The 16,469-nt window shown below is 30.0% G+C and overlaps 1 protein-coding gene across 1 annotated transcript in view; it reads left to right on the plus strand.

Annotated features, from left to right (window-relative positions):
* botv (exostosin like glycosyltransferase 3) overlaps positions 1–12,932 on the plus strand; it is a gene marked incomplete at its 5' end in the record, with an annotated part of 23,415 nt that extends 10,483 nt beyond the window's left edge. Inside the window, 10 exon segments of the mRNA XM_014419217.2 lie at positions 110–364; positions 2,231–2,347; positions 2,423–2,516; positions 3,736–3,866; positions 5,108–5,233; positions 6,229–6,356; positions 7,145–7,269; positions 7,864–8,012; positions 10,545–10,649; positions 11,046–12,932. Of these exon segments, the coding sequence (XP_014274703.1) occupies positions 110–364; positions 2,231–2,347; positions 2,423–2,516; positions 3,736–3,866; positions 5,108–5,233; positions 6,229–6,356; positions 7,145–7,269; positions 7,864–8,012; positions 10,545–10,649; positions 11,046–11,150 (1,335 nt within the window). The 3' untranslated portion in view covers positions 11,151–12,932.
* Between the last annotated feature and the right edge of the window lie 3,537 nt (positions 12,933–16,469).

Genomic DNA, 16,469 nt, shown 5'->3' on the forward strand with positions numbered 1-16,469 from the left:
AAACTTTAAAAAAAAATATTTAAAACTTATTTAAAAACAAAGCAAATATGTTCTGAGATTTTTTCATTTTTTATTTACTAAATTAAATATAATTTTCCTCTTATTTAAGGTGGTTAGATGGAGAGGAGCAGCTTTAAGAATATCACTCCCTCGAATACCTGAGCTTCATTTCTTTGTCCGATCTCTCCCTGATTCAGATATCCTGTATATGAAGCGGCAAGGAAGATTACTTTGGGAGCGCTATGCATCTTCCCTACAGGCCATTGTTGACACATTGCTCGCCCTAATAAGGGACAGGCTACAGCTTCCTCCACCGCCTGCTGTTGAAAGTCCAGCACCGTCTGCTTTTCCGGAAGGCTTTCAGGTAATGTATTCAACTGTCCCAAGACCATCTATAGTACGTTTTAAGAAATATTTCGAGTTGAGAAATCATAAGCAATAATAATATTTAGTTCTCAGTAACTTATTACTTCTAAAATATGATGATAGTTGCTGCATTTTATTTGTTATTTCTTTGAGTACCTTTAAATTTTTTGATTAAGAAATCCACTGTTTAAAAAAATGGTTTCATATAAATATTTATATACTATTTTATGATTAATTTTTATAGGTAATTTATTTAAAAAATGATACTTTAAATTATAAATATCACCAGGGAGAGATGGAATTTTTCTAGAATTATCAAATATGAAGGTAGTGAAATGACAAAATCACTGCAAGCACTTTTTCAAAAGATATGGGACAGTAAGGTTCCTAACAACTGGGAATATAATATCATAGTGCCAACTCATAAGAAAGATTGTGATTTTGATTATAATAGAAAGATGTGATTATAATAAATATCATTATGCAGACAAGCCAACAGAATGTAGTTACTACAGACCAATATACTTATCCCAAGTAACGTATAAACTATTCACCACTATTCTAGAAAGAAGGTTACGGGCACTGGTAGAGCCAAAACTAGAAGAAGACCTAGGATCACATATTCGCTCTTAGAACTATTTTAGAAAAGGTATGGGATAGAAATCAGAGCAATTCTTTGCTTTTTTTTGGACCTTAAAGCTGCCTTTGATTCAGTATCCCGATATGAAATCCGGAGGGAACTTAGATCCAAAAAAATTCCCGCAGACGTCCTGGAAGCGATTAAATCCTATCAAAGCTAGTTCGTATTAATAGTTGAGAGTCAAAGCCATTTTCTCTGGAAAGAGGTCTGAAAAAAGGAGATAGCCTCAGTCCATTATTATTTATTGTCTTTATGGATGAAATTCACAAAATATACAGGAGAAGAACGGCTTGGACTGTAGTTGGTACGTGGAACATGAGGACGCTACAAGTACAGGTGTTTCTATATGCAGACGATATCATGCTGGTGACAGACTCTGAGGAAAAATTGCAACAGGCCATTATAGAATGGCGAGAAGAACTCGCCCTCAAAGGAATGAGTATTAACACCTGCAAGAGCAAGGTTATGACTGTTGCCAGAGATGAAGTGGACGTGGGCAATGTACAAATAGTGTGGAATGATGAAGTATTGGAAACAGTGGATTTCTATACCTACCTTGTAACAATTTTCAATAAATCTGGCAAAATAGACCAAAAAGTGTTCAATAGGATAAATAAAGCAAATAGTACTTACTACCCGATATGCAATACTATTGTGGGAAAGAGGGAGGTAGGGAAGGATATCAAGCTCCATTATAGCAGTGAAAGTTAGGTGACCCAAGACAAGCATATGAGTAGGATTACGGCTGCTGAAATGCGATTTTTGCGAAGAATATTGGGCAAAACTAGGAGAGATAGGATAAGGAATGAAAGAATAAGAGAAGAACTTCAGATCTCCTCAGTAAAATCAGTGGTTGAACAGCAACAGCAGGGAAGACAGAGAGCCAAGAAAATGTATGGAGGCAAGGCCGACTGGTAGGAGACGAGACAGACTTAGTAGGAGCTATATGCCAGCTACATATCCAACGACTGGGACTGGAAAGAGGGAAAATGTTGGCTTAATTGAAGATGCTTGCCATAGACCGAGAAATTTGGACCAAATGGTTAGAGGCTCCTCCACGCTGAAAGGCACTTAAGGAGGATGAGAAAGAAGAAGAAATTATAAATATTATTGAAGTAATATTGCCCATATAGCGATATCATTTTTAAAATTATTTATTTTATTATAAAATAATAGTCTCAATAATCACAAAACATTTTCTGGACTCTTCTTACCAATTTTCAGCCATTGAAGTCTGAACCAGTTGTGGCTGATGCAGAACCTGAAGAAAACCTTGGTCCCTTAGAACCCCCTTATCCATCTCCAGCTTTCAGAAGGAATTTTTCTATATTTCTGTCCCAGGTAATTTAATTATTCTCTTGATTACTACAATCATATATTTATGTACATTTATTATATTTATTCATATTTTTTTAGGGTTATGAAATGTGGAATGTATGGGGTGATCCATTTCGACAGTATCCACAGCTACCTTTTGATCCTGTTTTGCCATCAGATGCGAAATTCATTGGTAAATAACAATTTAAATTCAGTACTGTTAGGTGTACTCATATTACTAAAATAATAATCTTTTATGTAGTCACATAGAGTCTTAGTTTAGTAGTGTTGTATTTATGTATTTTAATAAAAGGAATTCTGTACTTAGCTGTTTAGGTCCTTATTTCTACACTGTATGAATAATTTTGATTGATAAAATTATTAAATTTCTAATTTAACTATTTGTTTACTACATGAATCTATTGTTACTACATGAACAAACTCAAAGAAATCTCCACTGGTACATTTCATTCTGGAATTTTTTTTTCCATTAGATACCTGCTGGTTGCGCCAATGAGATAAGATATTAGAGATCAGAGAGAAATATATATTTTAAAAATGTTAGCTTCTTGTTTACAATAAAAATCTGCTAAGTGTGCTAGCTTCCTAATCATCTCTACTGAGTAACAATTATTTTTTTTAGTAAAGACATTTTTTTTTCTATCCCCAGCAGTACAATAAATTTGATCTTTTAAGGTTTATATCTATAACAACATATTTTATTTATATATTTTTTTCATAGCCCCTTATCTTCTACTGCTAATTGTTTTTTCTAGTATATAAAAATGTATTATGTTAATTTAGGTTGGTTAATTTGATAAGATAATAAACATTATACATGTTGTATGATATAATGTTTATTATCTTATCAAATTAATTTAGGTTGGTTAATTAATTATTTGAATAGGTAGGTAGTTATATAATTTTCAGTGTTTCAAGGTTTAAGAATAAATTTTATTTTTTTATAAATTTGATTTGTAATATGTGGATAAAATAGGAGGAGGCTATGTCAAGAAAAAACTTGTATGCATTGTTAAGGGAAAGAAGTAGATGAACTCTGATAAAATTGATTCTAAGCTTATTTTACCAACTTTCCTCCAAATTAGACAAGCTATTTTCAACATACAAGTGTGCCGAGGGAAATTCATTTACCCGTGCATAAACAAGTCACTGAAAATTTTATCAACATTAGATTAACAGTTTGAATGATTATGGCTGAACACAAATTTGGCTATGAACCAACATACAAACACAGAACCTGAATTCATTCCTTGATGCCTAAAATGTATGAGGACATATTTTTTTTCCCATTTAATGTATGAATATAAAGCTTCCCTACCTTTGGTGGTGAAGAAGTAAAATAGTTATTGTGCTGTATATTTGTTGTTATTTAGGAAAATTTTGTTTTGTAGGTTCTGGTATGGGGTTTCGACCTATTGGAGCAGGTGCTGGTGGTTCGGGTAAGGAGTTCAGTGAAAGTCTTGGAGGGAATTCTCCTAGAGAACAGTTTACAATAGTGATATTAACGTATGAAAGAGAACAGGTAGCGTTTTACATTTTTGTTTTATTTTAACGTTTAGTTTGAATTAATTTTTATAAATATATATGATATTTTAATATATTTCCATTTATTGTTCTGCTATATATTTATAGTTTTTGACTAACATGGAATCCAGATACTAGACTTAAAAGAAAAGAACTCAACTGACAATTTGGATAATTCTCGAGACTACAAGTAGAAAATCACAGCTTTCAATTGACATCAAATTACTACTTTACAAAACAATAATAACACCTATTTGGATTTATAGACTAGAAATGTGGGGGACAGCTAAAAACCCAAAATCGTTGAATCCTTTCAGTCCAAAGTCCTAACAATAGCCGATGCTCCTTGCTATGTAACCATCAATATCCTACATCATGGACTTAATATCCCATTTTCATCAGACCTTATTAAATCCAGATTCTCCATCTTCCTTGAGAAACTCACCCCTTTGCCCAATCTCTATCTAGCATTACCCAACCCTACGATTCTCCAAGAACTTTGAACGGCAGTGGCCCAGAGGCCTATTATAAATAATTATATTGGAGTTCTGGCAATGACAAGATTCTCTACCCAAGTCCTGAGTATCTGCGACTTGTGCCCTCATTCATCTTCCACTGGCTTTTAATACTAGTTATGCGGTTGAGAGAGAAGTGCCGGGATCTTCTGGAGTCCTGCCCTCTCCTCCACATGTGGGTGGAAGAGCTCTGTCTGGAGTTGCCCAGGCTGAATGTAAATGTTGTAATGATGGTGTATAAGATATTTTATTTTTATTTATTTTATCTTGTATTTATTTATTATTATTATTTTTTCCTTCTCTTTTATTTCTTATTTTTTAATCATTTAATTTATATATTTGTAAATATGGAATCAATTACCTAGTTTTTGTTTTCTTTACTTTAATTTGAAATGTTATTTCTTCAATGTAAGTTGTTATAAAAATCAACTATGTTTATACTACTGTTTTTTGTAATAATGCTAAGATCCATCCAAACAGCTCGTGCTGATGTGCTTGGAAGTTAAATAAACAATATCGCTAAACACATTAGTGGCCTTACTAATTGTTTCAGTTTCTGATGTTGATATTATTTTCATAATGATATTTAAAAAATTGCATACAGAATCAGTCGACTTAATTTAATAAATATGTAATTAATATTTAATAATATAGTAAATAAATACTATATTTATGAGCATTGTTTCAATATTTTGTTGATTTTATTTTTTTACTTTTTTCATAGGTTCTCATGAATTCTCTCAACAGTCTTCATGGACTACCTTATCTGAATAAAGTGGTAGTTGTGTGGAATTCACCTAGACCTCCTTTACAAGATTTGAGGTGGCCAGAGATCGGAGTGCCAGTTCATGCAAGTCATCTTAGTTATTTTAAATTAATCATGTTTTAGTTTAAAAACAAAATTATTATTTTACAGCATTTACTCCAACACTCATCGATCTGGACTTGGACTACTTTTTAAAACTAATTATCTTTTGCTTGCCAATTGGAAATCTAGTAGACATATTTTACTTGTAATTAATAAAATATACCTTTATATTTCATGTTATTAATGTTGTTATACATAGTTCTTACTATCATTATAGTATTGTAAAGTGAATTCCATAACTTCAACTAGGTAACTGCAAAATGTGGAGAATCTTCCTATCATACTATGATGATCCCTAGTTATTACTTGTACTGATATTAAAATCAGTAGGTTGGCCATTTAAAATAATTTGATTTTAAGTAAATTGGTATCTGCTTTTCAACTTATTTAACTAGTTTAATCCTAACTACTTACCTGGAAATATTTTTAAAATGAGTTAAATAAGTCAAACCTTTGCATTATTTCAAAGTAAAAATTAAAATCCTGATCCCTACTTTGCTTGAAACGGAGTTGTTACTTAATTGTTGTCTAGTACTCATTTAGATGGTCTACACTTATACCTAAAGAATGCTTTACTAGTTACATCTCTCTGATATTATCTCTTAAAGAGTTAATTGAAGGGGTAGCTGGAAAAATGGTATTTGTTCTCAAAAGCCCTTTTTACAGATATTGTATTTTTAGAATCCTCAACATCTATTTTATTACTTGCCTAAGTTCCAAAGTTGTATCATAATTTTTAAAGGTGGTAACTACAATAAGTGAGACTAATTTCATAGATTGATATGTTATTTACAAAACTCCACCAGTTGATTTTTAAGAACATGGAAAAACAATTTTTTTTTTTTTAGAAAATTTTTATTCATTTACCGGAATTAAACCTCTTTTTCTAATAGCCGCTGATCTCTCCGATTATTGCATATCTTATCATTGTTTTTTTTTTCTATTTTAATAAAAATAATGCTATATTTTTATTTCAGGTTGTGAAGGGAAGCAGAAATAGTCTTAATAATAGGTTTTTGCCATATGAAGCGATTGAAACTGAAGCTGTTCTCCAAATTGATGATGATGCTCATCTGAGGCATGATGAGATCATTTTCGGTTTTAGGTATTTAATAAAATATTATGTACTGTGATTGTGTACCTAATATAGTAGGGTCTTGATATTTACAACTTTTTCAACTGAAATTATTTATTTTCTGTGGAGTCAATAAAGAACTAAGGTTACAATAAAACCACAGTGATACTAAGTAATATACACTATATTTCTGAAAATTCCAAGTAAAGCTATGTTTGCTCTAATTAATACATTACAGAACTATATTGGTTTGAAAAAATTTGTTAAAATCACAAGAGATGAATAGCTCTTCCTTGAAGCCAAACTATGCCAGAATCTCAGAATAATTAGGTTTGCTCAAATGGTGACCTAGTGTGATACACTCTGCTCACTGTCAGCACCTGCATTACCTTCACTTTAGTCTGAGATGTTGGCAGATTCTTTTAAAACCATTTCAGTGATCTTAAATATTTTTTACGAGCTCTTACTTTGGTTCTCTGTGCCTCCTGATTCAGAACCACTTACACTACTCTGCTAGTTAGTGCTTGCTCCACTCTCTTACTACATATTTTGTTAAGAGATTTGGTTAAGTCTTGATATTAATTTCTGTTAACACATGTTCTTATTATTTTTTTTTTTTTTTGAGAACCATTACTTTCATCAATAACAGTTTTTCTATAGAAGCTTAAGAATGAACAAAATAATATTTTATAGATTTGTTTCATTATAACGAATTGACATTTATGAATTGATTCTACTATTGTTATATCTACAGATATTTATGCTAATAAATATTAATTAATATTTTAGCTTTAATATTACATCTGTTAATTTTCTAGAGTTTGGAGGGAAGAACGAGACAGGATTGTTGGTTTTCCAGGAAGATACCATTCTCTAGATCTTAACTACGGTGGATGGTTATACAACTCTAATTATTCATGTGAACTTTCTATGGTTCTAACTGGTAAGATTTTATTTGGATATTAAATTTATGGTATAGAATAGATTAGAGTAGTTTATATATAGAATGGCATAGAATAGATTATGGTATAGAATAGATTAGAATAAAGAGCAGTTTTGAATATGTTGTGAGAAAAAAAAAAATCTTAATCAAAATTTTGTCTCCTCCACCCCAAAGAAACAACAAAGGAAAGTAACTATGTGAATAAAATTGAATGAACAACCTTTCTTATACTTACACAATCATCATAATAATTTTAAAGTATATTAAGCAATTCTAGTAAAAATGTTACATGTAAATTTAATGGAGGAAATTTTCTATCATGTTTCACATTATTCCCAAAGATGTTATTTTTCCTGGGTTGTGAAGTTTGTTTTACTTGAAAAGTTATCTTGGTAACCTAAACTTGAAATTCAAGTTAATGTATGTATTAAAATTTAATACTGCATTAATCTTTACTTGTTAATTCTATTATCAAAATGATATTTCGATTACAGTAGCTATAAAATCTATTTACTTCTCTATTTGATGGCCATATTTACATTCTTGAAGTATTATATGTAATGTTTTATTTAACTATATCAACCTTAATTTCAGGAGCAGCCTTTATTCACAAATATTATATGTATCTTTATACTCATTGGCTGCCCCAAGCTATTAAGGACAAGGTTGATGAATTTATGAACTGTGAAGACATAGCCATGAATTTTCTTGTTTCCCACATTACAAGAAAACCTCCTGTCAAGGTTTGTATTTAATTTTAATTGATTATATTGTTTATTTTTAATGATATATCCATATTATCGGGTTGTAAATAAAGTTCATAGTGTTTTTTACTGGTTATTTCAATCAAAACTATAGATTCTTGTAAATATTTTTAATCAATTATATATGACCAATTTTGATCTATTACATGTTGCCACTTTCAGGTAATTTTTTAATTCCGTCCTCCCAGAACTTCTCAGATTTTTGTGAAATAAACTCCTCTATGTGCGTTTTGCAGTCCTTGAGCGAATTAAAGTTTTTCCTGTTAAAAGAGTTTTGAAAGGCCCAAAATAAATGAAAATCTGTTGGGGCAAGGTCTGGTGAATAGGGTGAGTGAGGGATCATATCCCAGCCAAACTCCAATTATGTCTGCCAAGTCTGCAAAGACAAATGAGGACAGGCATTATCATGATGGAAAACTATGTCTTTGCGATTAGCCAATGCTGGACACTTTCGCTCAACCGCTGCCTTTAACTGTTCCAACTGGGAACAGAATACTGGAGAATTAATGATCTAGTTGGGCGGGAGGAGCTCATAAAGTAAGGACACCTTTCCAATCCCATCAAATGCATAGCATAGCCTTTTTTGGATGTAATACTGCTTTTTGAGTCATTAACGTCAGGTCACTTCATTTTCCTCAGGACTTTTTCCTCACAATATTATTGTACTGGACACACTTTTCATCCCCAGTTATCAACCTCTTTAAAAATGGATCATAAACATTGGGTTTCAGGAGGGAATCACTAATGGATATGCGGTCCAATAAATTCTTTTCTGTCAAATTGTGAGGAACCCTTATATTACTGTGACCTATGCTTGAATTTGGTCATCATCAACAGTTGATGGACGACTTGAGCGCTTTGCGTCTTCCAAGTCAAAATTTCCGGTTCTGAATTGAGCAAAACACTTACGTACATTGCTTTATCCTAAGGCATCATCATCATACACACTGCAAATTTTGTTAACTATCTGTGCAGTGGATTTTCCTTTTCAGAGATAAAAAATATTTTTATATTTATATACCCTTATATATTTTATATTATATGTAATATATATATTTTTATTATATATTATATAGTAATAATAATGGTGGAGTGCTCGTCAAATGAAACAAAGTCCTTATGTATGCGGACAACATTGCAGTCCTAGGAAGTAACCAAGATGATATGGAAAGACTCTATTAATAGAAGTAGAGGAAATCTGCTTGCTAGTAAATGAAGATATAGCAAATTATATGATTGTAAGCCGAAAAATCCACCCTAACGATATGGTCTGTGTGGGTGGAAAATTGTTTCCAAAAGGGCAGGTTCAAATACCTCAATTCTACAATAGCGTCAATCAATGATCAAAGAACTAATATAGACCAGCGCTTAATGAGCACGAACAGAGCCTTCTTCTCTCTGCCAAGAATACTGAAATCCCAAATAATCTCAAAAATTTGAAACTAAGGGTGAACAATGCCATGATAAAGCCAGCTCTGATTTACGGCTGCGAGACCTGGGCTCTAACAGGTATCCTAGAAAGCAGAATCGAGAAATATGAATGGAAAGTCCTCCATAGAATTACAGGAGCAATCTGTAATCAGAGCCTTGACACATGAAGGAGAAGAACTAACAGTGAACTGAAAGACTGGTCTGTCAATATCTCATGATATGAAGATGAGGAGTTTAAGATGGCCGGGACGTGTGGCTCAAAGCAATCCATCAGGACGCCTCTACATAATTATGAATGCCTAGTATAGTAGGGAAGAAACCAGGTGGATGGACAGAATTAACAAATATGCGGAAGAGCTGCTTGCAGCAAACTGGAAAGCAGTAGCCGAAGATAAGCAGGCGTGGAGAAGTCTGGTTTGGGCGGCCAAAGATCTGCAAGGTTTGTAGAGCCAACTAAAATAAAAAAAAAAAAAAAAAAAATATATAAATATATATACTTTTTCTAAATTGTGTTAGCTACTAATTTTAGGTTTGAAAAAACTAAAGTGTCTATAGTAAAAAGATATTTTGAATGTATATTTCCTTAATCATTGTTCTTTGTACATCTATTGACAGGAATTGTTTAATTTACCTTTCTCTTTTTCCCTCTCTTTCCCTGTCCTCAGTCATACTTTTATGTTCTGTTAATGTTTTTAAAGGAGGTGGCAAACTTGGTCTAGATTTTGATGTTGTTTAAAGTTTATTGGCCAGTATTTGTATTTTGAATGCTCTGATTTAGCTTTGAGGTAAACAGCATCAGGGTATTTGAGGAAGCCCTAATGAAGAACTAATTCTTTGGGATAAAATGTATTAAGCTTATTCTAATGGTGTCTTACTGGTCATGATAAAAGAACATTGTCTCACGTTTTTGAAGAAACTTACAAATAACAAAGATTAAATCCTTCTATCATTCTAATTTTCATAAGTCTTTCAAGAATGACCATTATATACCAGAAAATATTTTGAACCAAGCCTTGTTGAAATTGCTTTATTATTAACTTTAATGTTTATTTAATTTTTTAATATGTAATGCTATTTTAGGTGACTTCAAGATGGACTTTCAGGTGTCCTGGATGTCCTGTATCACTTTCAGAAGATGACACACATTTTCAAGAACGACATAAATGTATTAATTTTTTTACTCAGGTAATATTTTTTTAACATTATTCTTCTTCAGTTATATTTCATGGTTTAATAATTGGTATTGGTGTTATATTGAAGTTGATAATACAAATTGAAGTAAAATTTATTACCATAAAGGTTCAGTTATTGTATATAAAATCAGTTTTTTTATCCCAATTTTTGATTACCTTAATGAAAACTGTGTATAGTTACTGATAGAAATAGATGAGTCTGCCAACTATTATTAAGAGGAATAAAAATAAAAGGTGGTGACTGTTTGAAAACTTAAAAAAAATATTAATTTTTTATTCAGAGTTCCTTTAAAACTACCTACTAAATTAATTTAAGTTATAATTAATTTAACTTACTAAGTTAATTTAAATTCTTTCCTTGTGTAAGACATATATTTTATGTTTTTAGGTATTTGGGTATACACCTTTGTTGAATACCCAGTTCAGGGCTGATTCTGTTCTTTTCAAGACAAGAATACCTCATGATAAACAGAAATGTTTCAAATTTATATAGTCATCTTGGATTTTTATGTTCGAAAACCGTTATTACTATTTGATGCAACTCCTTGTGCTTTTTTTAAAAAAAAAAAAAAATTGAACAGCTATATAACATGACATGTTTTAAGTAGAAATATATTTTTATTTTATTTTTTGCAATATTAAAAAGTTGACAGTATTGATAAGTCAATGAAATAATATTTATTTTAATGAATACATCTTATAATAGGCTTCCAAAATTTTACAATGATTCTCATTCTAACGATTGAAGAAATATGAAATTGAATTGTGAAACATGACTTAGTGCTGACCTGACTTGATGAGGCTTGTTCTCTGTTATTTTATAATCAAGGTTCTGTGAACAGTGATTATTAAGTACTTTTGAACATTTAAACATTTAAAGTATCTGTTGATAAAATTCAGAAGTATTTTTATATATACATGTAGATAATGTGATACATAAATTTTAAATTGTGATAGGTGAATAATTATTGTAAAATATGTGTTGTGCTATATTTAATTTATGTTTTGTGCCATAATTTAAAACTAATCAAATGTTAGGATTGTTTTTATGTTCTGTATATTTAGATTAATATTTATAGTTAGTTATAAACTTAATGCACAAATAATGTGAATTTTAATTTACATGTTTAATCTTGACTTTTTGTTAGGGACCGATACGAAATATTCTACCAAATCAAAACAATAAAAAATACTTTTATTTTTGTGAAGAAAAAGTGTTGTAACGTAAATTTTGAACCTTTTTATAACTTTATTATTTTTCTCAAATAAAAATCATTATATTTAACTTTTTAAGGTATTATTAGGACTATGATTTTTAAATGTTATAAAAAAAGTAAACTATTCATAAATATCCATTTTAAAAAAAAAGTTTTTTTCTGTCCATAATCTAAGAATTATAACCAAAAGAATATAGATTTTAGAATTAAACAATAAATATAAATAATGGATTGTTACTACATAAGGATTTTTTTCCCCTTGTAAATTGACAAATAACATAAAAAATAACTCCTGAAAAACAAAATATGAATTTTTTCTAATGATATTCTATATGGTTATTAGGAAATTAAAAATTGTATTTCTTTTTACTTAATTATTATATCAATTAATGATTTTTTTAGAAACTATTTAGGTAAATTCCAATTAAATTAAAAATCCAGTTATTTTGTGACAAAAAAAGTTATAATGAAACTATTTGCTTTAGTTGAATAATTGTTTTAGTTCCTGCTATTTGCAATAACTGGTTGCTTAAGAACTTAGATGGTATTTTTTATATTTTTATTGGTCATTTGAATTATTGTTTGTAATTTTTATTGATGTGATTTTCTCTTTTTGAATTTTATTATGACTGATTGATCCATTCTATAATGATGTTCATGTAGATAGGATAGCTATTGTATTTTGAGGTACAATTCTATATTGTAACATATTTTGTTAATTTAAAAATATTGCCATATATTTTAACAAAATGCATGTATTAATTTTTAGAAATTTATCTACTGCTAGAAAAACTATTAATTTTATACTTCTTTTTTCTTAGTTTTTCTTTTAAACAATTATTACATTAATGCAAGATTGATGTAGAAAGTACAAACTTTTCAACGATTTCCTTATAGATATTTTATAGTACTTGTTATATCTGTTACATGAAGTTTCAAATGTAAAACATACTCATTCTTTGAGTATGTTAGTGAATTTTTAGAATATTTAGTGACTGATAATATATATATTTTTTAACTAAAGATAACTACTCTTTTTTATTTATTGTTACTAACTTTAATCTACACTGCGTTCAACCAATAAAAAATAATACCTAAAGTTTTTTAATTTGAACTTAATTTGGAATTCATTTAAGAAATTACCCACAAAATTCATTATACATGATACAAAATCATACCATATTTTTGTGCATATAATTTACAACAACATAAAACACAACTGGATAAAATTTCCTTCTAATATATACTTTACATCCAATTAGAAATAACAATATATGTAAAAATACTTTTAGGGCTGTGATTTTGGTAACAATGACTAGATTATTAGAAGGAACTTTAGCAATGTTTGCATTAGTTTTTATTGAGGAAGAAAGTCACCTTCATCAAAGGAAAGAGGAAATTGTTTTTGAAAAATGTTAATCTGTATGGGATGAATTACCTATAGTGTTTCATGACAATCCTACTACTTCTTTACAATCCACAATCCAACTCAGTAATCAGGGTTTGGTAATTTTTTTTTACGCTGGCAACTTACTTTAAAACAATAATTTTTATAAATTTATTGATTAATGTTACACAGAAACCATAATCATACTTTCAGCATTTCTTTATGGAGATTTCTGTATGATTTACTCACTTTTGTCACTGATTTTCAAGCTTTGGATATTCATTGTTCATAAAAAGTTAGAGTGCGACTCCTCAGCCAATTGTGTACATGATCCTCGATTTGGTTAAGTTTCTGGCTAACCACTTTCCTATGGTAGGTGGGGGTTCCAGAAAAATGGTATTTATTTATTTTACCCATTTAATGCATTTTATATTTAAATAAAAGAAGAAAAAAAAATTCATTCTTTGATTTTTTTTCATAATTTGTTGTAAAAAAAAGTTTGACTTCTTCCAATTTGTGTTTAACACTCCATAAAACATGAAGTAAGCTACTAAAAACAAATATATCAGAACATTCTATCTCAAGTCTTTTTGAACTCTATGTGTATTTTTATTTGATATTTTTGGGTGAAAAGCAAAAATAAAAAATTATGAGTACCGGTAATTTTCTTAAAATGAAATGCCCCTATGGAAAAAGATTCCATTCTGGGAACCAATCTTTTAAAAAATGTATAATCTATTTTCTATGGTAGTAGCTAAATACCACAGACCCCCATATGTTATGGTATGTTAGTTAGGAATATATATAAAGAAATATATAAATTCAATACTGGATATCTTCTCCAGAGGTGTCATGTTCACCAATTGACTTAAGTTTCCATGGCTCATTTAAACCTGTTTTAATATATGCCAATAATTACATATATCCCATGTTCTGGATTTTATTATTCAATATAAATCACTTGAATACAAATTGACTATTTAGTTTTAAGAACAAGGGAGTTAGTTATCAACGGTTAATAATTTTAGTTGTGCTGAAATGCATATAAAGTGATTGAAAAGATGGTTTTAGATTAACTTATAATAATGGACAGTGTGATTTACCACAAAACCTGTGTATCATATGATATGATAGATTTCATAATATCAGAATATCCCTAATCTGAAACACAAGTTTTTATCATTTTTTGAAAAAAGAAAAAACTGAACTGCTGTTCAGGGTATTAGCTCCATTGTGCAAAAACCTCACATTAAACATAAATTGTTGGTAATTTTCTCATTTTTATTATAAAATAGGATTATTTTATCTTAAAAATTAAGTTTTCAAGTTATAAGCCGAAAGAAAAAAAAAATCATTTTCATGTTTTTTTATAATTTCCTATAAAAAAATTGTTTGACTTCTTCCTGTATAGCACTCCATAAAACATGAAGTAATTCACTAAAAACAAATATATCAGAAAATTCTGTATCAAGCCTTTTTGAACTCCATTTACCCTATTGTGCATCAGTATTTGACCTTTTTGAAAAAGAGTTGACATCAAGGCGGTACTTGTGAAAGATGTATAAATTTAAGTTTCATGAGAGTAAAAGTTACTCACATTAAGCTTCTTGGATTTCCTCCTCCCCTCACCCTATTTTTATTTTCCACTGTATTACAAGTATTTATACTTGTAATTACAGTAGAATCTCGCTTATCGGGCCTGAGAAATCGCAAGTGAAACGAGAGATCTGGTTGATCAATAGTGAATAAAAGAAAAACTACTAAATTAATTCAACTCATATTAGGTAGGTAAAAATTAAAAGCCGATAAAAACTTAGTGTATAGGTTGTGTGTTCATTATATCTTTGATGCCCGGCCATTAAGGCGTAAGTCGAAAATATGAATTTTTCAGGAGGGCAAAAACAAAGTTCAAAACATTATGTAAAATCTAATTATTGACATTTTTGTAATTGTTATTTTTATAAAACAAATAGTAGTAAGTTTATCTGAAGCATAAAGACCTTATTACAAACCTGTAGCACTGATTTGGTGCTATTATACGACATAATCTTCAAATGCTCAAAAAGTGACTTAAAGCCTTATGACCGCGCATTAAAGATAAGTAAGATTTATTATATTTGATAAAGTTAAATTTCTTGGAGCTATTCAAAATAAAAAAATAATATTTAGAAGTTCTACTTTCACTGTATATGGAATATACAGTATGGGAAAGCAATGAAATCGTGCAAAATTTCGAATTCGAGTTTTCGACGGAAATACACGTTTTGAAGTCTCCTGAGTACAAATAACCAAATCTTGCACAATGGTTTATGCGCGTCCGCGAGTGTGTGTGATATATACACCGCACCAGTTTTTTATATAGTAAATCAAGGTTAGTTGTTTTTTTAATTATGAGAGATAGTTGACCTTGGATGACGTACGAGGAGTGATAGTTGGGGTACGGTAAAAGAGAAACATAAATAAGTTGATGTAACCTATTTTATTGTGCCAACGTTTCGGCTAGAGTTTCTAGCCTTTTTCAGGGCTAAGAACAGAACAAGATAACAAGAAGCGGGAAATAAAATGTATACATAGGTAATTGAAAAAGTGGGTAAAATAACATAATTAAGGAAATGAAATAGAAATGAAGTTATACAGTTGAATTCCGCTTAGTTGGTGCTTCGGATTGACCGTCGGTAAAAAGGAAATGGGTAACTAGAGGGCTGAGAAAATACTGTTTGGAAATAGAAATAAAAACAACTAACGAGGAGAAGATGGTTGAGGGAGCGGTCAAAGAGAAACACAATAAAGTTGGTGTAACCTATTTTATTGTGCCAACGTTTCGGCTAGAGTTTCTAGCCTTCTTCAAGGTTAAGAACAGAACAAGATAACAACCACAGTAAGTATAGAAAATAAAAAAGAAAGTATAAACAGAATAACATAAAATGAATAATTTTACAAAATAGAATTAATAAAATGAAGTTATATAATGCAAAGAAGTATGAACATATTAGTTATTAATAATTTAAAAATTGAAATATGGAAAGAAAGAGAAAATTGAGAGGAAGAATATATATATACCCACTTTTTCAATTACCTATGTATACATTTTATTTCCCGCTTCTCTCATTCATCCGTATCAAACAACACAAATATTCTATTTCCTCAAATAATCATTCTGCCTCTAAACTTTCGGAACATTCTCTTTCTTTAAATCATACCTTCGATT

Source organism: Halyomorpha halys, unplaced genomic scaffold (genome assembly GCF_000696795.3).
Source record: "Halyomorpha halys isolate HHAL.00 unplaced genomic scaffold, Hhal_1.1 Scaffold223.1, whole genome shotgun sequence".
NCBI lineage: Eukaryota > Metazoa > Arthropoda > Insecta > Hemiptera > Pentatomidae > Halyomorpha > Halyomorpha halys.